At 46.4% G+C, this 25,995-nt stretch overlaps 1 protein-coding gene across 3 annotated transcripts in view; it reads left to right on the top strand.

Annotated features, from left to right (window-relative positions):
• Nucleotides 1-25,995, top strand: part of samd11 (sterile alpha motif domain containing 11) — a 70,794-nt gene that overhangs the window by 13,628 nt on the left and 31,171 nt on the right. For all 3 annotated transcript variants that reach the window (XM_061219825.1, XM_061219826.1, XM_061219824.1), the window contains exons 3-4: nucleotides 4,469-4,644; nucleotides 20,249-20,379. In XM_061219825.1, the coding sequence (XP_061075809.1) occupies nucleotides 4,469-4,644; nucleotides 20,249-20,379 (307 nt within the window). The remainder of the gene's footprint in view (nucleotides 1-4,468; nucleotides 4,645-20,248; nucleotides 20,380-25,995) is intronic.

Raw genomic sequence — 25,995 nt, 5'->3', positions numbered from 1 at the left:
AAAGTAGGCGACTGCGCTAGTAGGATACAATGCGATTTTTATGCATTCTTAACATGCGCCGTAATAATCCAAAACTGTTTAAATTTGACGTTAACTGGAATACAAATTTCAATCAATAAAAATAACAGATTTTGGGTCAGATGGTTGGCTGTATGACAGCTTAATACGCATTTGGCTTGAATTAATGGTTTCTGCTGTAGGCACATCACGCAAAAAGCAACATATTGGTATGTAGCCTAAGTAGTCGAATGTGCAGGAGTAATACTGAAAGATATATTAGGGTGGCAAACTGCCCACTGCTAAGCGCAAAGCACAACCATCGCATTTCTTTCTCTTAAAAAGTGAATGCAGCTTTCAGTGGTGTGGGTCCTTTGATGAGATGGTTTTAGCTATGCTGATATTTTATAATGAATGTGTTGGGAATCTGGAATTTGGCAAAAAATAAGTCAGCTCTGTAGTAAATTGTGCAGTAGGCTATGCTACGATGTGAAGGAGTTATTAGGAGCTTGGTCACTAGCCTGAAACTATAGTCTGTCCACTCAGTACCCACCCCTTATCTATGCTTTTGTGTATTTTCCTCCTGAATCACAGAAATATAGCAAACTAGTCTGATCAGCATATTGCCTCAGCTTCCAGGAGCTGCACCTGTGTGTGTGTGTGTGTGTGTGTCTGTACGTGTGCATGTGCATGTGCGTGTGCATGTATGTCTGAATCAGAAACTTTTCACGGCAGACATTCCCGGTAAGGGCTGTCGGGCCTTGCTTGCATCAACCCTTCTCGTCATCTGGTTTTTGGTGATGGTGCTGAGGAGAGCGATTCGATTATGTTTTACTGTATCCAACTGACAATTTACAGCAGCCCTTTCAATATATCTGAGCTAGGAGCACATTAACTGTTTATATTTGGTAAGCTATTAAATGGTTTTAGCAGCGTGTGGAAGTGTCTGTGGGCACTGTAGCGGTGCTTGAGCACAGCGTGCGTCTGTGTGAGCGTTCAGAGTTCAGCCTGGCCTGGCCTGTCGTTCTCAGACATTAAAGGTGGGAGGACTTATTCATTGCAGTTAGTAGCGCCTCACTGGAAATTTCTTTTTGTTTCCACGGCCATCTGACGGCTGACCGCACGCCATGCTCCGGCGGTGGCCACAGCCCTCGGCGTGTCTAAGGGTGTGAACATGTGCTGATCCCACTCACTACACCCCCCTCCTTCTTTATCAAATTCAAATATATTCTGACGTTTTTTTAACAGGCCCACGATTTTCCATTGATCTCAATGTTCCGTTACATTTCTCTTTACCGCAAGAAAAGGCTTCTTAATTCTTCAACTGTAAGAAATATAAAAACAGCGAAACATCGCCCTGTTTGTGTGTGTATATACGGGATGGCGCATGTCTTTTCTCCTGCGTGTTTTTTGGAAGAACCTCCACTGTGGTATGGACGTCTGTAGAAGTGTTTTGGAACCCCCCCCGGGTTCTGCGTCATCGGGAGAGAGACGAAAGGCAGAGCAGGGGTCTGTGGGGGTTGGATGTGCCTCAGGAGGTGTTGGGTGTAGGTTGTTAGGGTGAGCCGGGTTTGGGAGGAGGTTTGGCTTGTCAGCTGTGTGTGGAGGATTAGAGGGTGTGTTGTGGGCACATCTCTGCAGTCTGGAGTGGTTTCAGCGCGGACGTCTGACTACAGTCTGGAGTCAGAGCCTCATTTTTGTCTCCTCGGCCCGTAGCCAAAGCCCAAGGTGTCGATACCCTGGGAATCTGGACCGTGACTCTCCGCATGGTGTTTGGTCAAAAGGCAAAGCAGACAAGCCTTAACAGTGCCTTAACTGAAGAACCCAGCTTTCGATGTGTTTGTGTGGTTAGAATCAGAGGCTGTACACAATCTGTGGGTTATTGGTCACTCTGCCCCCCCCACACGTGCTGTGCTCTCCAGTGGCCTGGGCAGCGGTATGAAACAGTCTGTTCTGGGGGTAGGGGGGGTGTAGGTGGCACTGAGCTCATATGGAAAATATTTGGTTTGTTTATGCGTGCGCACGAGTGTGTATGTGTGCGTGCATGTCTCAAATCCACCACGAAAACAAAAACAACAAAAGTGTAAAAAAATCCTAGCTGCAGGAAGAAGGTGATGCTCAGCATCCTCTAGGGTCTGGCATCGCTGCCCCCCCCAAACCCCCCCCCCCATTCATAAAACTTTAACTAAGTTGGCGTGCTGCGAAGAGCAGGATTTAAAAGAATAAAGGCGCGCGCGCGAGAGAGAGAGAGAGGGAGAGAGAAAGAAAAGCGAAGGAAATGTGCAGAGAAGCACGGCGCCTCATCCTCCCCTGGGAGGCATCCCTGGTTTTTTTCCTCCATGAAAGTACGCCACTTGAGAGAGATCCGGAGGAGTCGCACCTGTTTGCCTCTTGGCTACTTCCCCCCCGCCCCCCGCCCCCCGCCCTCCACTCGCCCCAGCCCGTCATTCATGCCACAGGCCCCTGGGGTGTGTGTGTGCGTACAGTATGTTTGTGTGTGTTTCTCTGTGTGTGTGTATACAGTATGTGTGTGCGTGCAGACAGTATGCATGTGTGTGTATACAGTATGCGTGTGTGTGCGTGTGCGTGCGTGCATACACTATGTGTGTGTGTGCGTGTGTGTGTCTGTGCATGGGGGGATCGTGGTTTTTAGGTGGTAGGGGGTAGAGGGTAGGCGTGTAGAGGAGAGAGCAGTAGACAGCGTGTCGTTGTCTCTGGGAGATGCTGGCAAGGTGTAGTAAGCACAGCAGTGTCCCTGTCCCTGGCTCTGTACTGGCCCACAATGCACCACTGCCTCTTCAGATCATTAAAAGTCTCAGCCTCACCCACCAAAGCCTGAAGTCCACAGCTCCATTTTAGTCTCCCTTGTAAAAACATAATTTTGACATTACAAATGAATGAAAACAGTCACAAAGGGTGGAGTAATGGACACAGTGTTATAAGCTCACCTCTAACTGAAAACCTGCCAAAAGCAGAGACTATACCCACCCCACCCCCACCCTCCGCTATGCCATCATTTTGGTGATACAAATGTCAGAATTTTACTGTACTGACCTGAATTGAGAACATTATTAGTAGTGTTACTAGTTGATGCAGTCACAGTTCAGCACATGACATTATAATACTCTGGCCTTACAGACCAGAGGGACATTAGTGACATTATTGACATCAGTGTTATTGAAGCTCCATATTTCTCCCATGGTTCAGCTGTGAGTTACTAGTGGTAGGTGTTGTAGTTTCATATGCATTAATGGCACCCAACCAGTGAAGCCCTGAAAGTGCTGACATGGCATCATTTCCCTTTCTGTGGTGGCTACCTGAAAAGGATTTCCCCAAACTTGTGTTTTAAATATGGACCAATTTAATGGTCTATAATAATTTAAACAAATGTACAGTGAGATGAGCACAGAAAACTGGAGAAGAAATGTCTAAATGGTGTACATTGTTATGCATATCCCTGTGCGGTCCTTGCAATGTGTTATAGGGTCCTCTCACCCACTGACTCATGACTGTAAGACCAGTGCAGAGAGGTCTTGGAGGGTCGTTAGATAGGTGCTAACGGCAGTTTTAATTGGAGGTGTATCAGTCTGGACATGCGCACTGTGGTGCCGCTAAGTCTCTGTGGCAGATCCCCAAACTGGAGTAATTGGTGATAAATAACTGAGCCTTTACATGCCCCGCGTCGCTCATTCGCGGTAAGTAACGGTCTCAGTGGGGCAATAAGGACCATGAAATGGTTTTATTATATTGCTGAGAAAGTCATTTTTTCACCTCAATATTTTTTACCCTGCCTGGTTCAGCTTTTGCCAAGACAGAGCCTGTAGAAGAGAAGGATTGATTTTATATTTCTGTTCAAGTATTTTAGCTTTAAAGTATAACTGTGATTTTTAAGGGTCATTGTTTTTCTTAGTTTTTCAAAAAAACTTGCTTTGGGGGTTAGAAATCACAATTTTGCTGATTAAAATTTGCCATTGTGCCCAAAAAATGCAGATTTTAGTTTCTTCATATGGGATTTGATGCCAGTTTGGAGCTGACTATACTATGCTGTAATTTCCACATGGCTTGAATGAACTGTGTCAGCTGAGGTGGGACTTATATGAAAGACAGCCAATTAGTAATTAGTGGCTGAACTCTCAGAAATAAAGTTACAAAAAGGGTGTCTAAAAGGGACTACAAGGGTACTAGTCGCTGGATGTAAAACTGTAACCCTAGCCAGCAATATATAGTTCATTTGTAACTTTTTTGATTGGAAAATGTATTCATTTGTGCTCAAAGAGAACATTATTGTACTTTCAGGCTACATTTGTGAAATTTGATCCTTGAAGAACATAAATGTCCCTCCACTGTCCCTTTATTTGTGAGAGTGTGCTTTGAGCTCCGCTGGCCCTGCATGTGTGCTGCCAGCGGTCAGCGTGGGCGGAGGACCTGTCCTAAACGGGCGTGTCCCCCTGTGTGTGTCCTTCTGGCTCAGAACCGCGGGCGCCTGGCGGAGAAACGCACCACGCCCCTGCCCCCCACGCGCATCCCCAAGAAGGAGCTGGCGTCCGTGTTCAGCAGCGACGACAGCGAGGGCAGTGAGAAGGCCAATGGTGACCACGGCGACCTCAAGCAGGAGGACGAGCTGCGCTTCGGCATCATGAGGAAGAGGTGAGGCCGCCGACGCCCTGCCCGACTCTCTCAGTCCTGTGAGAGCGCTGTACGCCCGGGGTTCCCCAACTCTGCTGTGTCTCTCTGACGTGAGCGCAAATGCATGTTCGCAAATTTATATGACCCCCCAACACTCAGCCCACACACATGCCTCGTGCCTAACAACGCCCTGTAGCCGTGACGATATGGGCGATACACCCTGGCCTCTCGTGCCTTACCGCTTTGTTCTAGTTGAGCGGTTGTGATGTGTCACATTCGTATATTTCAAAGAGACACAATGTTAGCGCCACATTTTCTTTTGCATTCCCCCGCCCCCAAATTTTCAAGCGGTGCTAGCATACATATTTGTTGATTTGAGAACCTAGCACCTTGTGTTGCTCACCTTCGCTAGATGTCTCACCTCCCTTGTGGTAGCCATGTGCTAGGCCATATAGCCTAGCCCACACATCAGACACATCAGAAGATCACTCACGTGCAAACACAGAGACACTCTTAACCTCTCCCTCTGAACCTCTCCTGCACCCCGGGTCCTTAAAGATAGAATAGGGACTCCCGGGGGGGGGGGGGGGGGGGTTCAGTACTCAGCCTTATTTTAGATGCTGGTACGGGTTAGGCTCTTCATACATCATCATTACTGGGATTGTATGACATACGTAAAGCCTTTCCCACAGCAACCCCCACATTACACATACATATGAAATTTGGTTATGGATACAGGTACACATACCAGTTTCCAAAATGAACAGTTACGACACTGATGAAGAAACACAAGCTCGAGTAACTCTCAACGGGCGCCTTCGATCTGAGGCTCTTATTCTCTGGCGGTTTGCAGCGGGGATTGAGATGTAGTTGAAATCAAAGTTGCTTTCTGTTCCTATGCTTTGTAATGTATTTTATGATGTTTTGTTTAGGATGTGAATTCCAAGTCAGCCCTGTGTTCTTGATACACCACTGCAGAAAATGCTTATATCTCGAAAGCTGGTGATTTAAGAGTGTCAAACCAAGCTAATCACCCAAAGTGTTGTTTGTAACATATGTGAGCTGTTATTTAATTAAGCACATTTTAAAAATTCTATCAATAACATCACATGGGCTTGAAATGAAGATGAAAGAACTGAAAGAGGTTTGGCATATGTCTGAATGCGTTTCCAGCTCTGACTGTGAATACTCAAGGATCATGGATCTGAAACCAGATAAAATAATCACAGAATAATACTAAAGTAAAAAAAAAGGGGGATGTACTGACCTTATTATAGTGGTGTCAGTTCTGGAGGGACCATGTGTCCCTGAGGAAATGAAATAAGAAATACATTTTATAAAAGGCACAGCCACCATGTTCTCAGTCAAAGAACTGAAGAATCTTGCCATCACACTTAACTTACGCGGGCAGAAAGATCAGCCGCTCAGCGAGGGGTTTCTACAGTCTGGTTTTCACACTGCCATTTCAGACCAGCGCAGTAACTCTTAGACTTGATTCAAATTGCCGTTCAATTGTAATTGTTGGTTAAAAACAATTTTGGACTACTCTGTGGCTGGTGATATTACTAAGAAGCCATGAAAAATGGCAAAATAGGTTTAGCAGCAAAAAGGGACTATTGAGAAAGGGAAAACGCATGAGAATGTGTGGCAGCTCCAGTAAATGAAGCAAGGAAGGGAACTAACACCTTCATTGAGACATTGTATCACATATGTTTTGGCCATATTTTAAAGAAATAACATAACTACTATTAAATCAATGCAAAACTGAACAGAGAGGCACAGGGAAGTGCCTTCTGCCATGCGGCTGCGTCTTTTTGACTTACTCTATCATCGAAAGTAATGGAGGAAGTGGGTCTTATGGACTGGATAAATGACATCCAAGATTGAAAGTACAGTATTGGTTGAAAACTTGAATTGGTTGAAAACAATGAATTAAAGGAAGCCTCCCAACAGCAGCAAAGAAAAAAAACAAGCCTTACAAGTATGTTGTTGAACAGCCGCCAATGAGCTCTTACAGAGAACTCAGTTTTCACTGACTGACAAGCATGCTAACAAATCAGTGATGAAGAGCTTTAGTAGGCACCAGATCAGCTGGTCTGATTTGTCAGAGGGCATTGTCCTCTCTTCCAGAATGACTGGCGGTATGGTAATGTGCCCTTCGAGCTGATTGGTCAGTGCATGCTACAGCCACGCCCCACTGCAGTGCCATAACCTCTGAACCGGCCAATGACATGGCAGAGGGAGGTGGAGGATACTCTTCACAAAATATGAAATACTAAAGGGGAAACTCTCTTGATGTTGAAAGGTAGTCTTCAGTTTCACATGAACATATTTTCCTCTCATTTCAAGTTTTTAAATGTGTCACATGCATAGGCGATATTTAATACACCATATACTGGGTATATTACATATTGAGTGTTTTAAAAAATATATATTTCGTATCGCTCATTAAAGGCATCAGGAAATGCGAAAGTTTCTAATGTTACTTTAACAAATGATATGAACTAAAATGAAAGCATGCAGCATTTGTGATCATTAGATCGATTGCCCAGCACTGGATTGTGCTCACTCTTGTGTTTGGATCTGTTTTTGGGTTATGACCCCTCTTCACAACGATGGTGTCTACCCAGTGCTGACCTCCACCTTGGGTTGGTCTTTGCTTTGTAGTTCCACCCTGTGCTGAATTTGTACTGGGAGTGGTATGTTTGTGAGCCCTGCTGGATCTAAGCCAACTCTCCAGGAAGCACCAGTCTCTGAATAATGAGCATTATGAGTGGGGTAGGAAGAGGAAATAGCTGTTCACTCGTTAGCAATAACGCACCAGATTAATGTGACATACAGCGTCGTGGCAACAGGCTGCGTGGGCCTGCCTGAGAATCCAGCATCTCGCAGATGGCGGGGTGTGAGTGAAAGGATGACTAATTGTGAGGGAACTGTTCCTGTAAATCAAAAAACAAAGCAGACACGCATACGCACAAACACACACAGCGCAGGCACACACGCACACACACACAAACACGCACACAAACACATACACACACAGCATGATGCCATATTAATTCAGTCAAGAATGCATCCACGACTTAAGGACTTCTATTTCATTTTTATTTCATATCTGAAAATTGCTGGAAGTCCATCAGTTTTCTCCACACTTCCTATATATATGCTCATGTTGGGGATGTATAGAGATGTTTGTTATTGCATTGCGGAAGCAGCTCAATATGAATCCATGCTAACCCAATCCACAGAGTGAGCTCATATTTCCCATACTTGTTTAATATAACGTTTGCAGATGTACGGAATGTATACCTGCTTTTATACCTTTCTGTAAATGTGCGTCTGTTTGTCTGAGCGTGGACCAAAAACACATCCTAGCCTCTTGTGTTGTGTGTTTTTTATGGCAGCAGATGTAGGCGGAGTAGGGCATGTATTTACGGGACGCCGTTAGCGCTGGGCGGTGGCGTTCAGCTGTTGTGTGAAATCTGTTTGGGGGGGTCCGGGGGGGGGGGGGGGGGCGCACACAGCTACGGAGATGTCACCATCGGCTGTGTGTAATAATAAACACACAGAGGGCCCGCGGTCGTGCTCCCGAAAAAGCGGCAAGAGGCCGCAGCGAGGGCAGCGCGTTACCGGGACGACGCTAATGAGCACGGGTGAAGAGGAAGTGGACCCCTTCCCACAACGTACCGCACTTCTGCGAAACAAAACAGGAAAAAACAGAGTGAGAGAGAGACAGAGAGAGAGAGAGAGCACTCTCAAACTCTTTTATACCTGGAATGTCTCTGAATCGAAATGACCAACTCTATATAAATAGGTAGACGCAGAGGTAGAGGTACTGTGGCAGACTTCGCCGCTGTGATTTAATTCCGTGTGAGTGTGCGGAAAAGCGAGGGCTTTCATATAAATGTAAAGACTAAATGTAATGTAATATAAGTATACATGAAGACTCAATTGTAAAGAATTACAGAATGCTTATCTTTTCTGTGTTTACTGGACATATCTGAAACTATTTTAAATATACCACTTTGAACTTAGTTCTAATGAGAAACGCAAATACACTGCTGTACATTAAGAAGTCAATATATGTACAATGAGATACTGCAAAATATTACAAAATATAAATATATTCATATTCATAAACAGTATGCCTTTCCCAGGTTTGCGTAATAGTTATTTTTAAAAAACCTTTTCACATTCATTATATGTGAATTGAAAATGTCTTGTAACATTGAGTTATTCGATGGCAGTAGGAAAGCTACACACCATGCTAACCTCGTTATGGGGGTTTTTACTCAACGCTTTTGATACCTTCGTGTTAAGAAGCTAACAACTTTACGGGACACTCAAGACCGATGCGCCGGGGCTTTTACCCTTTAAATGGCGGCGTGGTTTCTGGAGCCGCGGCTCCTGTCTGTTCCGCCGGCTCGAGTCCGTCCCTGCGCCGCGCCCATGTGGGTCTGACCAAAAATGGATAATAGGCTGTTCAGTCTCTGAAATGAGGTTTCCATTGAACGCAGCCCCAGTAAGTGAGTTGTAGAGGGGTTTAAACCAATTGGATTTTGTTGACGGACAGCTAAAAAAATTTGGCCTCCTTTACGAGCGTATTCAGGAGTCGCTGGTAAAATGGTCGATCGTCGCCATCATCACATATCGTGACTCTTTTCTGAGGTGTGTCTGATTCTCGTTGCATGACCGGTCGTACGGTATCGGTTTTAACCGATGGAACGTAATTGCACATATCCCAAAAAAAGGAATAGACAGTAGGTAAGTGAGAATGGGATTCAGGGCTCTGCAGAACAATAAGGACTTAGGACATCGTCATCCTTAAAGGCCTGTCTCGTTCATCTTTTCTCTCTATATCCTTTAACCAGATTAATGTTAAGGGCAGCCACTTTGTAAGCGATTAGCAAGTAGGCCTACCAGACCGCTGAGAGTTACACTCCCTACGAAGTCCACACTTAGCGGATACGACAGGGGTACGAACCACAGAACACAGGCAGGTCGCACTCCTGTGGATCCACAAAATCGACCCTCTTCTCTGCCGATGGAGTGAGAATCCCCTTGTCGGGGTTGTAGCGTTAGGCCCTTGCCCATAGGTCATGAAATGTAACATCTTGAACTTCATGACAGAGATGACATCAGAGGTGAGAATAAAAAAGTGACAAACAGCTAACAGAATTAACAAAATACCCCAAAGAAACTTTAACCAACCTGAGCTACCTAAGTTGCAGTTAGCACCTACTGTAGGGGTCAGTGCAATAAGCAGCAAAAGTAAATTAAAAAGAAGAAAAACGGTGGAAAGCCTACCTGCATGAGGTCCTTCTGAAGGTGCAGACAAGGCTTCGATTGAAATGTGCTGACTGCCAGTCTGGGTCATTACTGAGGAACTGTGACGCATTCAATTCTATACACCGCCCAAAGATGGCCACTGAGTCGCGAATATTACGGCCCGTATAGGACGATAGGAAATCCCTTTTGTTTAAGTTAATACTGTTTGTAGAGCTAGAATCGAATGTAGTTTATTTAAGCCTTTTTATCACTTTAGTTTTCTGCAAATTGAGTACATATATGCAGACCATAGATAGTAATATAATATTGCATGTGTATGCGAGCATGTGAGGCGGATCATCATATTGTGCACTGTATAATTGGGTAAATGGTTATTACCTGATTCTCCAGAAGAGAGGATCTGAGAAAGAGGGAAAGAGAGAGGGATAGAGGGAGAGAGAAAAGAAAGGCGAGCGCGGTTGTCTCTTTCGTCTGGACTTTGGTGCCGTTCTACCCCCACCCCTTCAAGGGTTGCACAGCTGCTCAGACACTCTTTAAATCCTTGCTATAAATTCTGCTGCATACGAAGAAGGGTTTAACCTGTCTGGGCTATGAATGCAGAGCGACCGTGGCGCAAAGCCAGCCTCTGACTCCCTCTCTCTGTCTGCCTGTGGCACACTGGGTGCTGGTCTGATAGCTCTGCCTGTGGGGCTCAGAACGGAACCCGCTGAGAACCTTCTAGAACCCGGTCAAGTTCCAGTGCAGAAGCCGTGGTAGAGTCTCTGAGTGTTGGTATGTACTTGAGATCTCTCATTTTAATGGATCTGCTTCTGTTCACTTCAGTCGGTGGTTTGGCAGTGTTTGGTTTCTGTTACCTGCTTACATTAGGCAACATTATATTCCTTAAGTGGTCTGAAGTGTTACTCATTAGATTCAAAATGTTCCAGAAATATCAAGTATAAAAGTTAAGAACATATTTTGAAATTTAAATTTTACCAGAATGGGTTAAATGAGATCTCATTTGTGCAGATGTATATCATTTACATGTCATACTGCACCATGTATTGCACTTAATAGTTATTCATCCAACCTTTGAAGAGCTGTACCAGGTGGTTTAAAAATCACACAAAGTTTTTTTGCTTTTCTAATGAATTGCATGTTTATGAGAAAGGAAGCACAATATGTATGTACCTCAACAAGTTTGGCAAGCTGACCATTTAAAAAAGTTGAGTGACCAGTTTCAGTATTTATTAACAGTAATTTCAGGGTGTTGCATGCGGTTAGTATGTTCTCCGTTTGTGATGTGATGCAACAAAGGTAGCTGGAGCACATAAGTCTGTGTACGTGCTGCTTGAATGTCATTATTATTAATTGGACTCAAATACTAATAAAAAAGGGATTTAGGATTTCAGATGGTCCTAAATCCCTTTAGAGATGGAAAGGGCAGAACATAGGAGAAATGGTCACAGATAATTAGAGTTCTGACATATATATTTTAAAAATTCCCCATCTTAGGTATGCGGTGGGAAGTGTATTTGTGTTATTGAGATTTCTTGTTTACATCTGTGATGGGTAGCAAGGGTGCCAACGCAATAAGGAACAGTACGGCTGTGCGAGATGTGAGTTTTCATGCCTTCAGATCTATGATCTGCGGAGAAGAAACCCGGTCCTTATTCGCTAGCTGTCTGTTCATCGTGCTGACCCCTCCCAACCCCTGGAGGTTGTGATTCTCAGGTCTTTATTTATTTTTCATAACACTCATTTTTACTGGTGAGAGAAACACCAACACTACTGCCTCAAACTGTTTTCACCTACACCCAAACATAGAAATGTAACAGAAATGTTTGTTCTGTCACTTCTGCCGGCGTAGTCGCAGCTGGTATCGCAAAGTGTTGTGGAAAGTTACACCACCGAAGGTTTTCAGCTCTGGAAATGGCTGCCTCTACGTGCACAGGAAACAGAGCAAGGGCACCCTGTCAGAACCAGCCCCCGGCCGCGGGCGGGTGATTACCCTTCGGGTGGAGGTGGGGGAAGTCCCAGACTGTGATGGAGAAGACCTAGTTTCGGGCTGTACCTGCGCTGGCGTCCGTGGGCCCGGGAGGAAGGATTCCCCCCTGGGGTGCCTCTGCTGAGAAACAGGCCTTTCAGTTTGGGGATCCCCTGCCTCCCTCCCCCAGTAATGAGCAAAACAGCAACCACAACTCGGGGGTGGATTCAAAGCGAAAAATATTATCTCATTTTAGAAATCTTATTTTCGGTTATCTGCCTGGGTTCACAAACAAGCTGGGGGTTCCTTCTCTGCAGCTGCAGGTGCCCGGCGTGGGCAGACACTTCTCCTCACTGTAATCACATACTGGCCAGATTTGGGTCAAAAACAGTGATTTGGTGATTTCTGTGAAGCCTGTGGTATGGCAGGTGTGTGAGCAATGACAGTAAAGACACCAGGATTTGGGTTTGGAAAAGTGCAAATCGTCCTGTTTTTTCCTGCCGTCAGACCTTATTTTGAGTTTGTAAACCTTTCAGTCTCATGGAGGCAGAGAGAAAAGTGTGACAGCTATTAATTATGAAATATAAAGGTAGAAACCATTTTAAAGTTGTGCACAATGGAAACTTGCGATGGAAAAACTGAGACCAAAATGTATTTGAGTCGTTTAAACATTTTCTTTGTATTTGAGTCGTGTGTATACATTTTCTTTGTATTTGAGTCATGTATACATTTTCTTTGTATTTGAGTCGTGTATACATTTTCTTTCTCCACCTCCATGATTTCTGCGCATTCCTGTAATGTCATCTAGTTCTCCTCAAGAACCCAGTTCAGAGAGATGTTCCGATAACACGGAAAAGTTATTTTACTGTTACTCTCAGGTTAAAAGGAATCACGTTATTCTTCACGGTCCCATTGTGGACAGTGGGTTTACGCCGGCCTGCATCCTTCAATGAGTGAATACATTTAGACAAAAAGAAGTTTAACTTTGAGGCAGATTTTTGGAGAAGGTGTAGGAGCAGGACTGTGCGTGAAGGAAGCGTGCGGGGGCTGTTGGCGTGGTAACGAATCCAGTGCTAATCAGACAGGGCTCTCAGCTTTCTCCTCTGAAACCCTCAGAAATTCCTGTTCTGCAGGAGGTGTATCGACCTCGCGTTAGCCCGTATACAGCACACGTAGAGACACGGCGGTGAAAACCCAGGAGGACGCCGTGTGATCTTATTTATTCATGTGCCTACTTGTGTATTTATTCTTCTGTCTCCCTCCTCAGTTGGAGTTCTCTGTATCAAGCTCTCTTTTGGTCTTAATGCAGAAAGAACAGAGGCCCTTGTTAGCAATCGAGTTGAAAGAGTGAAAAAAAAAGAAGAATAAAAGAACTCAGGTCCCATTAGCTCACATAGGTACTCTCAGGCATGGATCTGAAATGTTGGATGATGGATTGTCTTTTTGGCTCAGGTGGGTCTGGCATTGTATTCCCTTCAAATTAGCGATAGGAGAGCTCAGAGAATTTTAAGGTTTTTTTTTGCTTATCCATTTTTAATCAATGCAATTTTCATTTGAGTGAAGCACTGGGGGTTCATTTCACTGAAGCACTGAGGTGGTTCATTTGAGTGAAGCACTGTGGGTGTTAACTTCAGTGAAGCACTGGGGGATTCATTTCAGTGATGCACTGGGGGCTCATTTCACTGATGCACTGGGGGCTCATTTCAATGAAGCACTGGTGGGCTGATTTCAATGAAGCACTGGGGGTTAATTTCAGTGAAGCACTGGTGGGCTGATTTCAATGAAGCACTGGGGGTTCATTTCAGTGAAGCACTGGGGGTTCAGACTTTCCCTCAGCCAATGAGCTTTACTGCAGTCAGGACTGTTACTACAGATCCAGGCAGATGCCAGCAGGCAGCAGCTGTCAGCCTCCCGAACCCTTCTCCCCCCCCTCCCCCGCTCCCCCCGCCCCTGCCTGCACCTGCACAGGCTCTTGGGCGCCAAATCGCTGCCTCCTCCTGTGATTCGGGCACTTTGTCACCGTTTCCGCAGCAGAAGTCAGCTCGCCGCTGGCAGCCGTGTGAGGCGTAGAGGCGTAGCGCGGCAGAGGCATGCGCCCCCGTCCCCCCCCGCCCCCGAAACGGGCTCCTCTCCCCGGTCGCGCCGGCGGCCCCGAGCTGGCGGCGCCCTCCGCCCGGCGCCCGGCGCCCACGACCTCGTGGCGGGCACGACTCGAGCAGCGGCCCTGGCTCCGTCTCCCCGGCAGCTGCGAGGCCTGAAAGCGTGACCGTCTGTCGCTTCCACTTTCCCAATCAGCGCTCCCCGCGTCGGCCGGGCGCCGAGCGTTCCTCCTCCGGGGCGCAACGGGCACCCCTCGCAGGTGTGGCGCAGGTGCGACCACATTAGACAGGAACACACACACACACACACACGCACGCACGTACGAGCATACCCCGTATACACGCCGTGCCCGCTCATACTCCCGAAACTGGGACAGCTGTGCGGGGGCTTCCGGAAACTGGGGCCACTCGGAGCTGCATTCTGCCGCTAGGGCCCGGCGCGCTCGAGAACTCGAGAAACATGTTTGCCCATGCTAGAGATCGTATCTGACATATCTAACCACAGACAGACCTGTCTCATCTCATTATGCGTTTTTCTCTTATTAACTCATGCCGCTGAAACTTTTCCAGGCGTTAGGGTTTGATCTCATCCAGCCTTTGATGTAATATTCATGTGTTTTATGTAAATGAGGCAAACAGTATACTTCGTCCTTTAATTGGTGGCGTTACAAATGTCAAAACTGATTTCCCTTCAACTGTGACCTAGACGTCTGAAACGGTTCTTTTTCGGTGGATGTTGATACATTAAGTGTATATATATATCCTTCCAGTGTTACTGTCAATTTCAGTACCAGCCTAAACCTAAATGAAGGAATGTCCCTCAGGCATACGTTTAATTCGTTCAATGTAGTCCATAATTTATACCTTTGGCTCCAGAGAACAAATCAATTCAACCCAAAAAAACAAAGACCTAGATTAGGCAATTAACCGCTTAGGGGAAGAAACGCAGGGCAGAAGCGAAGGGGTATTAATCAGCGTGGTTCCAGAGATACTGAACGTCCCCCTTCACCTCAGGGCCTTCCCGCTGCCTGTGGCTGGGTCGTGGTGACGCCTCTGTGGAGCTGACCGGTGGACTAGGCCCTGGACGGGGCTCACAGAACCCTGACCCAATCTATTTAATGCCTCAGGCTCTGCCCAAAACCGCCCAAACACCCACAGCTGCTAACAGATATTTATTTCGTTCAGGAGGATGAAGGTGATGTGAGACTTCATTATTGTAAATAATTTGGAGCATTATTGTGGCTGACACACAACATAATAACGATCTCACAAATCAATGCAATCTCTTATTTTAGTGCCACCTTAAGTGGTACAATGTGTGTAGTTGTGTCATGCTCAAAAAATGGCTGCGATTGGTCTTCAGACCCTCAGAATGTATACATTGGATGCGCAGTCCATAGTTCTTATTTACACCCACACATACAAGACAGGTTTCCGAGCATGTGCATATGCACTGTATGCACACACACACACACACACACACACACACACACACACAATTAATCGTATCCCCATATGCACCAATATGCACAATCCCAACACATACACAATCAACATCTATGATCCTCACACACACAGTCCTACTGAACACACACCTCCCCCTGCACACACACACACACACACACACACGTATGCTCCTCATACGAGCACACCGCCCGCTCCCCGCTCCCCCACCCTCACCCCGCTCTCCCTTTAACTGGCTCAAGCCGCCTTAATATCTGGGTCGTTATGTGGGTCTGGACGCAGGGGATGAGTGGCATTGACCGGTTTAGGGCGCGATTATGAGATGCTGTCCAGCCTGTGGCTGGCGATGAGGGCGCCTTTGTCATGAGCACGGCTGTCGGGTCATCACCCGCGCCCTCCCTCCTCCGCGCTGAGTCAGCTGGCTGGCTCTTACCTCTCCTGACTCACTCTGACCTTGGCTGGCTGTCGGTGAGCCCTCATTAAAGGGCCGAATTGGGACAGCGGAGCGAAAGTGTGCTAATTAGCCCAGCAAACTGTGCCCTTGCTCTTTGGGCTTAGCGCAGATCGGCTGAAAGGCGTCTCTCCTCGGGATAATAACCTGCTAAGGTAAGAAGTTCAGGATGGCTTTATCGCATCGGGAGCACTGATTGGAGTAGGCGGGGGGCGGGAGGAGTTTTGGGGCATGGGGGGGAGGGGAGGGGAGGGGAGAGGAGGAGGGGTGTCTCTTTCTCTCCTTCGCCTGTCTCTCTCTCTTTCTCAAAGGCAACGACTCCAGTATTCACAAAGACCATTCCACGTAATTTCACACACTTACAGTTTTTATCATTGGTGGCACGTCTATATTTATTACTCTGACGCATATCTGGGATTGAGAGCCCTACTGTACTGTCATTTACCAGAATAAAAGGCTTGTGCTCTGGTATCTGTGTCTTGGAAGAGCCTTTACAAAGCCTCTAGTGAAGGTGAAGATGGGTGACCACGCTAAGTAATGCCCATACCCTGTTCAGACACTGTTTTGTTTTTAAATTTATGTTTTTGTAAAATGGAGGGCATTTTGTTGCCTGCTTGATCATCAGTATTCTGGGGTGCGATGTGTCAGGTTGAAGGGGTCTGCTGTGCCTGACAGGTGGGCTTTACTGTGGAGTAAATAAAAATCTTTTATTTTCATGGCGACAGTCCTCTCCATATGGACCCCTTTGTTTCAAAAGGAAGTTGTATTTAGTTTATGTAAAACATACATCCCAGAATAAAAATACAAATTGAGAGATTTTACTGAAGCAATATCATAAAACACCACAGACATTTTCTCATTTGTTTGGCTCTTGTTGATATTTTTGGCTGCTTTCCTTTTTCTCCTGACTGAATTGTTATTCAGGTCAGGATTGAGGCGGGCTTTGGCACGGCCATTTTAATGAACGTTCTCCGCCGCCCCCTCCCGCTCCCCGTGGCTCTGCCGCCGGTGGGGGACTGACGGGGACGGGGCTGTGGAGGCTGGGGCCTGCGTGTGTTCCACCCTTAATTATGTGCTGCGATGCCCCACGGCGCCCTGAACGCTTCCTGCCCGCCTCGGCCTCCCAGCCGGGCCCGGGCTGGGCCGGGCCCATTTCTGGGGATCCAGGATATTAACTCTGCCCTCATTAGCTGAAGGGAGACGCGAGGCACTGGGCATCAGGAACTAATTACTGGGGCCATCAATTGATGATCACTGGAGCTGTTTTTCAGGACGTTAACTGAACTTCTGCTCGCACATCAGTCACTGTTTTAAAAGGGATTCACTGTTGTTTTCCCGAGGCATCACATATGCATTCCCTGACTTATCATTTTTCGTAGTATATGTTATATCTTTTAAATGTATGTCAATAACATCACCCATCCTGAACATGTCACCACAAATGGTGTGTGTGTGTGCATGTTGTGTTTGTTTGCGTGTGTGTGCTAGGTTATGTGTGGTGTGTGTTTGTGTGTGTGCATGTTGTGTTAGTTTGTGTGTGTGTGTGTGTGCTAGGTTGTGTGTGGCGTGTGTTTGGGTGTGGTGTGCACGTGTGTGTGTGGTGTGTGTTTGTGTGTGAGTGCTAGATTGTGTTTGGTGTGTGTTTGGGTGTGGTGTGCATGCGTGTGGTGTGTGTTTGGGTGTGGTGTGCACGCGTGTGTGTGGTGTGTGTTTGTGTGTGAGTGCTAGATTGTGTTTGGTGTGTGTTTGTGTGTGTGTGTGCTAGGTTGTGTGTGGTGTGTGTGTGGTGAGTGTGTGTGGTGTGTGTATTGGGGGAGTGGACTCCCAGCGATGGGGAGGAGAGGCCAGGATACGCATCTGTCGCTCCCCACAGAGGGACCCTCGCGCCGCGGAGCCGTGCCCTGAATGCACGCCGCTTTCCCGTGGCAGGCGGCCCAGCGTGTTTGGCAGGCGCTGTTTTTTCCCCCCTCTCTCTTTCCCTCCCCAATGAGCTGTTCATCACGCTCACTTTTTTTTTCCTTTTCGGGGGCCGCAAGTTGACTTACGAGCGAATGGTTGCGCAGCTCGGTCTGAGGGAAATAAATTCCACCGCCCGTTCGGTAGGGCTTAAAAACAGCTTTGCACACGACAGCCACACATTACCGCGCCGGGGGCCTGTAATCTGCACGCGCCAAGCCTAGAATTTTGGGGAGCTCGAACGGCAGAGCCACTCGACTGTCAGCGACGCGGTGGGGGGGGGGGGGGGTCTGCGTCCGATTAGAGAACCCCAGCTGTCATTCAGACCTCCTTTAAAGCCTGTGTGTGTGAGCGCTGTGACCATAGTGTGTCTAATATTCCCCTCATTAATCGGGTATTGCACAACATTATGCTGTTTAAGGAGATCATGGCTGTAATCAGATTCCATTAAAATGCCCCCATGACACAATTCCTCTCCACCTCTGGTTAGGTAAGAGACAGGGCATTAATGAGGAAGGACGGGAAGGTGGACATATCCTACCCTAATCTCTAAACCCTCCAGCCTGGGGGAAGGGGGGTGGGTGTAGGTGTCCCAGTGTACACTTGTGCACTACTCCGATCTGCATGACCAGCTCATCCATGGTCTTCGCCAAACTGCACAAGCGTGCAAAAAACAAAATTTCACCTAATCTGCTTCCCCCTCCCCCACTGAGCACCAGACCCTCATGAGATATAGCCTGCCCCAACCTCTACAGTCTCTTCAAAAACACTTTTTTAAGAGAAGTGTGGGTCTGTCTAGCTTTGGGCCTAGCTAGTCAAACTAACTAGTCTAGACTAGTGATGTAAGACCAGGTTTGCAGCATTGTATAATAGGTAAGAAATAATAGGTGGCCTTGTAACTGAAAGGTTTAATGCTCAGGTAGGACACTGCCATTGTACCCTTGAGCAAGGTACTGTACCTGCATTTTTCAGTGTATAACCCACTGTATCTGCATTGGATACTATGTAAAACTACAAAGAAAGCTGTGTAATTTGCTCTGGACAAGACCCTCTGCTAAATGCCTGCAATATAATGTAATATAATGACAAGTTAAACTACCGAGTACACACCATAACCCAGCACTGCTGCCCTGACTGAGTTATTACACCTTAATACTCTCTGATTACGTCTTAGCCTGATACAGGCATAGACTGTGTTTGTCTGAGACAATTAAGGTTTACATTCCTGATTGGCATTAGCTATCTTTTCCTGTTATTGCTGATACCTTTGAAGATTACGCTTCTCCGCGCGCGTCCCACCTGCTTCCTCCACCAGTATCGATTTGGGCCGGGCGGGGGAAAAAAAGCTAATCACTTCACTTTAAGCTCGTAAACCACTTATGAATCCCACAATGTGTTGATTAACGTTTCTTAAGGTTGAAGATTAGACAGGATAAGACACAAAATTGCTTGAGGCAGTTGTCTGTCATTTTTTTTGTCTGTCTTAAGCATACGTTTCTGGATGTGATTAAGACGTCTCCACGTGTGACGCATGTTAAAAAGGGTTTTCACAAGCCTCCCTACGTTTAACAGAAGAACAAAACACAACGGGCGGGTTTGCTTGGTGTAGCCAGAGAAGATGAAGGCAGTTGCTCACAGTCCGTTGGTGTCAGCAACCAGAGTAATTGTCACCTTCTGTACGTTTTAAAGGCCGTAAGTGTGCAACAGAGAGGCCGTGGATACTTAGTGACCATTCTATCTGATTAACAGAGACCTAGAGAAGCCAATTAGCCACCCATCTCAGCAGGGTCAGACACTGGGAGGTCTGAAAGCATGTGGGGAGCTCAGGGTAGAGAGTGCTGGAGGAGGAGCGGGAGGAGAGTGTTCTCGTGGGCAGTTTGGAGGCGCGATCGCGTCTGCCTGCATTGATCCGGTGGCGGGACAGTCAGGCGGCAGCAGCTGTTTGGGTTCGGGGTAATGTGCTCGCAGCTCATCAGAAATGGGCCGTTCAGTGCTCTGCTGTAAGTACTGCTGATGGACAGCGCTGCTGCGTTCCACCTTCAGTCCAACTGTCATTCAGCACGCGCCGGTTTAGAGTGCTTTTGTGACTTTGTTGATACAATTTGCATTAAGTAAACATAATTACTTTCTTGCTTTCTGTTTGACACCTTTCCGAACTGTAAATTACGCTAAAAACTATTGTAGCAAATTCAGAACTTTGGTGGTTTATCACTGAAAATCAATACTTTTTCTTTACAGCTTATAACTGCAATAGTTGTGCAAACACGTGCCTGTGAAACGTTGCCTGAACCTAAATTACCTCCCGTACCCCTCCACCCCTCTCTCCTGCCTCTCTGGGGGATTGGTCGGGTGGTGTAAATGTGAAACTGAGCTGGCTCTCCCCCTGTCGTTGTGTCCCAGCCGCGACAGCAGTGACCTCACCACGATCATCTCCAACCTGCACCACACCCGGCAGACCGGCATGCCCGAGGGCCAGCCCTGCGGCCAGATCAACAGGAGCAGCACCGTGGACATCGGCTCTGCCACAGCAGGTAGGGGTCCGGCCCACGGTCCTACACCTCTTCCCTCTAAACTCAAATACAGCCAACATTTACCACGCCAAGCTGCTTTTTCTGAAGGCTAGAGATTGAGTGCTAAATCGCTAAATACCTTCTCTTTTCAATGACTGGTGGTTCCTCTCTCTGCCCTGTGTGTCTCTGTGCACTGTACTTTCACTGGAGCTGTTTTCACCCACACGGTTCTCACTGTTTCTCTGCTGTTGGTGTAGAGACTCCCCAGTACTACCTTCAGGTCCTTCCCTTTCCCTAAAAGGATTTATTTGTGTTTGTAAGTTCGTTTGGCATACTTTACTTAATTGGTGAGATTAGCCACATTGCTCACCCCCTTTGTGTCTCTCTCAAGCCCATTACTTAATGTGCACTTGACATTTTCTTTTTTACGCTCCGAGCTTATTTGCACCTTTGTGATTCCCACCACTAATAAATGGCTTTATTACCACCTAATCTGATGGGATCTTAAACAAAGACATGTGGGGGAAGATAGTTTAATGCATGAACTGAAAGAAATTTATCCGATGAGCATTTTGCCTCTCCTTACATAGATATGGCAAGAGCAATTGCACAGAACTTGTTGTACTACTAAATGCTGTCCCTACATTTTGCCAGCCTTAGTGTTAAAAATGGCAAGAAATGTGCTGTGTCTAGTAGGTTTTTGATAGAACCTTTTTATTGTAGATTCAGGTGTTATCTAATGTTTGGATATGCTGTTCAGACAACACTGGTGCTATCAACACATTAGTGTAAAAATATTGCCATTATAGCTGAAAATTATTTCAGTTGCTAGCAAATGTATAAGCATGGCTATAAATTGACAAGCATGTTGAATGGTAACTCCAGTTATTCTTTTGTACTTAGTACCAATGTTTCCGCGTAGACTGCGTAGCCTTTCGACCACTATCGTTTCATTTAGTTTTGCATGAATGGTCTAGAGTTTTTTGTACATTGACAAGTCAATCCACAATTTGCACATGCAGTACAATATATACTGTGTATGTCACTAAGTACAGTTAAGTATAATTATAAAACTAATAGCATCTCCTGAAACAAACAACATCATTATGACTATGACCAATGGCCTATCTTGACATTCATTTGATCGAAACTTGCATTTCCACGAAGTCTCATTTTGAGACTAAATTCTGTGTTAGGGTTTGAACGTGCACAATTCATTGGGCTTCCTGAATGCTGTTGTATTCAAAGCACATTCACAACAATTCAAATAATCATTGTAAAAATATAATATAATATTATGTAATAATATAATATAATAGCATTTACTTCTGCATTCGTCCCTGACGAATCCCTGATTTCTCTCTCCGAAGGTCACTGGTCTGCATTTATCAAGCTCTATATTTTATCAGCAGAGACCGCAGATGTGCAGAATTGTAACACTGTTAAATTTCCACCTCTTTCATATTTTGGTCACTTTAACTTTTACGGTGTATCAGTCTCCCTGGTGCAAAATCCAGCTATGACCAGTGTGAAGTTACAAGCTACCCCAGCTGTTTCAAAACATAGCTTGAGCTGTTTTCTTTTAAGCAGGGCTGCCACTACCTGCACACCACTGTGCTAAAACTTGGTGCTGAATTTTGACACAGCCCTGTTTTCTACCCGGAAGCCATTGGTAGGAAACAACTTGACCTAACTTTCATAATTATTAAAAACTTTCTTTGGGGTGAGGTGTTGGGGTTATTTCAGGGTTGCCGGAGTATTACGAAGCCTTTATTGATGTCACATTGCTGCTTTTGTCTGTGTCACAGACGGAGCAGGAACATGATAGATGAGAAGGCTGGTGTTTATGAACTCTAATTGCAGTATTGATTGCTCCTGGAGCCAGTGAATTCTGCGCTCTGTAATTGAGATGTTGCTTTCAGACCGTGGGCTCAGCAGGAACTTGGGCAGAGACGCGTTTCCTCCGTGTCGTGTTTGCAGGAATTACAGCACTCAGGCGAAAATTACATCAATGTTGACTCCTTCATGCCTTACCGAAAAGAAGCCAAGAAATTAATTTCTGCAGACTGAACGTATGCTTGTAAATTACGGAAAAATAAAGCCGTCATGTATTTGTTACTTTGATGAAAGTCGGGCTAAACTGTGTGCCATAATGTCTGTGAGGTTGTGTGATAGGCCAACAAAACTTTCCCCTGATCGGTCCTTTAAAATTTTCTTTTAGGCTTTTAAGCCAAACTGGAAAACTAGGCCTTATGCCTGACTGCCCAACATGTCAAAGCATCCTTTCATGGAATCATTCAGCAGTTGGGGGTGGACGTTTGATGTGGTTTTGAGTTTGTTTTGGCTTCTGGCGACTGCTCCCCAGTGGTCAGTGCGAAGGTGTCGAGAGAGATCAGGTTCTGAGTCTGTGCCAGGCGTGAGTGTGAGGTGTGGTGCTGTGGTGTCTGCCCAGGGGCTTTGCCAACAGTGTGTGGACGTGCAGGAGCACCCATTCCTTCTTCCTGCAATAGTGTAGACTCCCCAATACCTCCGGTGCCTCTCTACATACCTCTATGGTGTGAGATAATTATCCACACAGAAAACCATAATGGGTGATGTGGTAAATCTTGTAGGGTAAGAGCTTCTCAACGCAAGGTTGAGAGGGATTTGTCAGATGACGCCGTAATCTTAATAGGGAAAATGTCAGTTCATTTCAAACTTAATGGAGACAGACACCCAGGGATGTCTGTGGTGTGGGTGAAGACTCAAATCTTCTGGGTGGCGCATTAAAAGCAGATTGAAGAGTCTATTTAAGCAGCTCACCTGGTGTCTGTAACCAAGCCTAGTCCTATCACCCTGCATCCCCATGAGACAGAGGGAGAGAGAGGTAAGAAGTGTACACTTCCTTTACAACTTGACCTATGCTAGCTCGACTGTTGATTTCCGCATGTTGAATATGGACCTGCTCCAATTAATGAAGTTGACCACCAAATTAATGGTAAATGGTTGGCATTTATATAGCGCCTTTATCCAAAGCACTGTACAATTGATGCTTCTCATTCACCCATTCATACACACACTCACACACCGACGGCAATAGGCTGCCATGCAAGGCGCCGACCAGCTTGTCAGGAGCATTTGGGGGTTAGGTGTCTTGCTCAAGGACACTTCGACACCACCCGGGCGGGGGATCGAACCGGCAACCCTCTGACTGCCAGACGACTGCTCTTACTGCCTGAGCCATGTAAAGTCATGAAAGTCATGTTCTCTAATTGGTTCATTCAGTTGTATGTGTGTGTTTGTTCCTGTTGTTTTTAAGTTTTTCTCCCAGTACTTTTTCTCTGAAAACATACTTACTGTATGAACATGTGAAAATACACCTGCATTATAGATAGGGTATATACACATTTGTACCACTGTTCTAAAGTGATTAAGAACAAGGGCTGCGTGGAAATTAGAAGAAGTTAGAATGAGGAGAAAGTCTAATTAAAAATTTAAACCCTCTAACCCTCTAACTGTGAGGAAGCTAACCCAGAGAATGTGCTTTGAGCACAACGCCATTCATGCAGCCCAATGAATGGTGCACGCTCAAAGCTTATCATTTCCACAGAATTTAGTGTCAAAATGAGACTTCTGTGGAAATGATCAAATGGTGAGCCGTTGATCATATTCATAAGCATACGTTTGGAGAGGGATTAGAGGGTATTGGAACCCCCTCCATTGCTGTGCTCCCAGCCTTACACAATGCAGTTTTTGTCCGTACCCTTCTCCCAACATCAGCGGAGAGGAATGGTGGTGTGTTACTGGAGGCGACCGTGTTCCTAAACACACTTCCTGAACAAGTTGTGTGTTCAGCTCTGGTTTTGAAGGCTCTTCTTTAAAATCTGGGTTGTGTTCCCTGCTTTCCCCCCCCCCCACACAGAAGCACATTTCTACAGGACACTGTTCCACATTTGGTGCAGACACAGAGAGGTTTGTGCTTTGTGATGTGGATGGCACGGTGCATCCTGGCCTGACAGCTCACAGCGCTCTGTGTTACTGCGCTGCTGCTCTGTCACACGCCTGTAGTACTGTACGGATCCTGCCTCCTGTCCTGACTCCTGTCACCCTCCTCTGTCTCTCCCCGCTCCTCTCTTCATCTACCTGTTTACCTGTTTCTCTCCTCCACTCTGTCACTTTCTCCTCCGCTCTCTCTCTCCGCCAGTAACGCTTCTTCCCGTCTCTCTCTGTCCTTCCTCTCCCTGCTACATTTTTGTTGTGTCTCTGTCGCTGTCTCTCTCTCTCTTTCTCTCTTTCTCTCTCTCTGTCTCTCTACCTCTCAGTTTCAATTCAGTTCAATTCAAATAAGCTTCATTGGCATGGTAAAGGTACACTTACTTGCCAAAACATACACAGACATAACAAACATAACAATTAGGCAATAGGAACATACAGAAGAAATAAATCAAATTATACAACTGCATCACATACAGTACTATTAGTAATCAACTAGAATAGACCTTTCTTTGTTGAGATATTTTGTCTAAACTCCCTGTCTCTCTCTTCCTCAATGTCTCTCTACCTCTCCCTCCATTGAATCTTCCTCTGTTTTCATACCTCCTCTCTCTCTCCCTCTCCCCCTCTCTCTCCTCCTCCCTGTTGGGATGGCGTGTCCGTGCTCCCGGCAGTAGAGCGTCATCTCAGTGAGCGGAAGCTCCCCCCCCCCCCTCCCGGACTCCCCCACCCCCCCCACCCCCCCTCAGCCAATCAATGGGCGGCGCTGAGGCGGGCGGGCCGCGGGCGCGCGGGATCGATAAGTTATTAGCACCATTCTGTCAGCCGTAATGCGGAGATTGATCGGGGGCAGCGTCCGTGCTCGCCGGCCTGCACTTCCGCCGGCTGATAAAGATGACAGATTAAGGGAATAAGAAAGGGGAATTAAGGAGTCTGGCTGTCAGGGCTGTCACAGGCCGGACCGGAGGAAGAAGAAATGCCCTCGCCTCCCTTTTTTTCTCCTTAACCTTCGCTCGCTCTCGCCCTCCCTCCTCCACCTTCTCCAGTCACCAGCCTCCTTACCCTGCCCCCCCCCTCCACAACCCCCTACCCTATACCCAAACCCCCACCTGCCCTCTGCTCTTATCCTATCAGCGAGACCAGGGTCTTTAAACTTCAGACTCCGTATGATACGGAATCTGCCGGTTCTCTCATTAGAAGCAGTCATGCCATTTCGGGGATCTGAGCGCTTGGCGCAGTGTTAGCATTGTTAGCATGGCTAGCATAGGTGCCACCAGATTCAGCAGTGCTGAAGGGTTGTAGCACAGACCCCTGCTTTGTGTTAAACAGGGGCGTCTGTGCTTTAAGAAGGAGCGTTTAATTGGTATTAGTTGATCTCCTCCTGAAAAGCCCTAACCCTCTTGCTGAATAAGTATCAGTGACCACTGGGGACTTCTCAGTGATCCTCTAACCAGCCAACTTTACAGGCTTTCTTTGTTTCTTTTTCACTACCTTACCAATTTCTTCGCTTTCTGTTCTTTGTGAAACTGCGTAAGCGTCTGGTTCTTACTGGAAGCTTCTCAAATAGCGCTGGAGATTCCTAACACCATTGCTTCTTTCTATAATAGAAGAAAAACTGATGTGTTTTTCACATACTTTTCTGTTCACATTATATTTTTATATAAG

The sequence above is a fragment of the Conger conger genome, chromosome 14, assembly GCF_963514075.1.
Source record: "Conger conger chromosome 14, fConCon1.1, whole genome shotgun sequence".
In the NCBI taxonomy this organism is placed as follows: Eukaryota; Metazoa; Chordata; class Actinopteri; order Anguilliformes; family Congridae; genus Conger; species Conger conger.
This window is presented reverse-complemented; position numbering and strand designations above follow the sequence as displayed.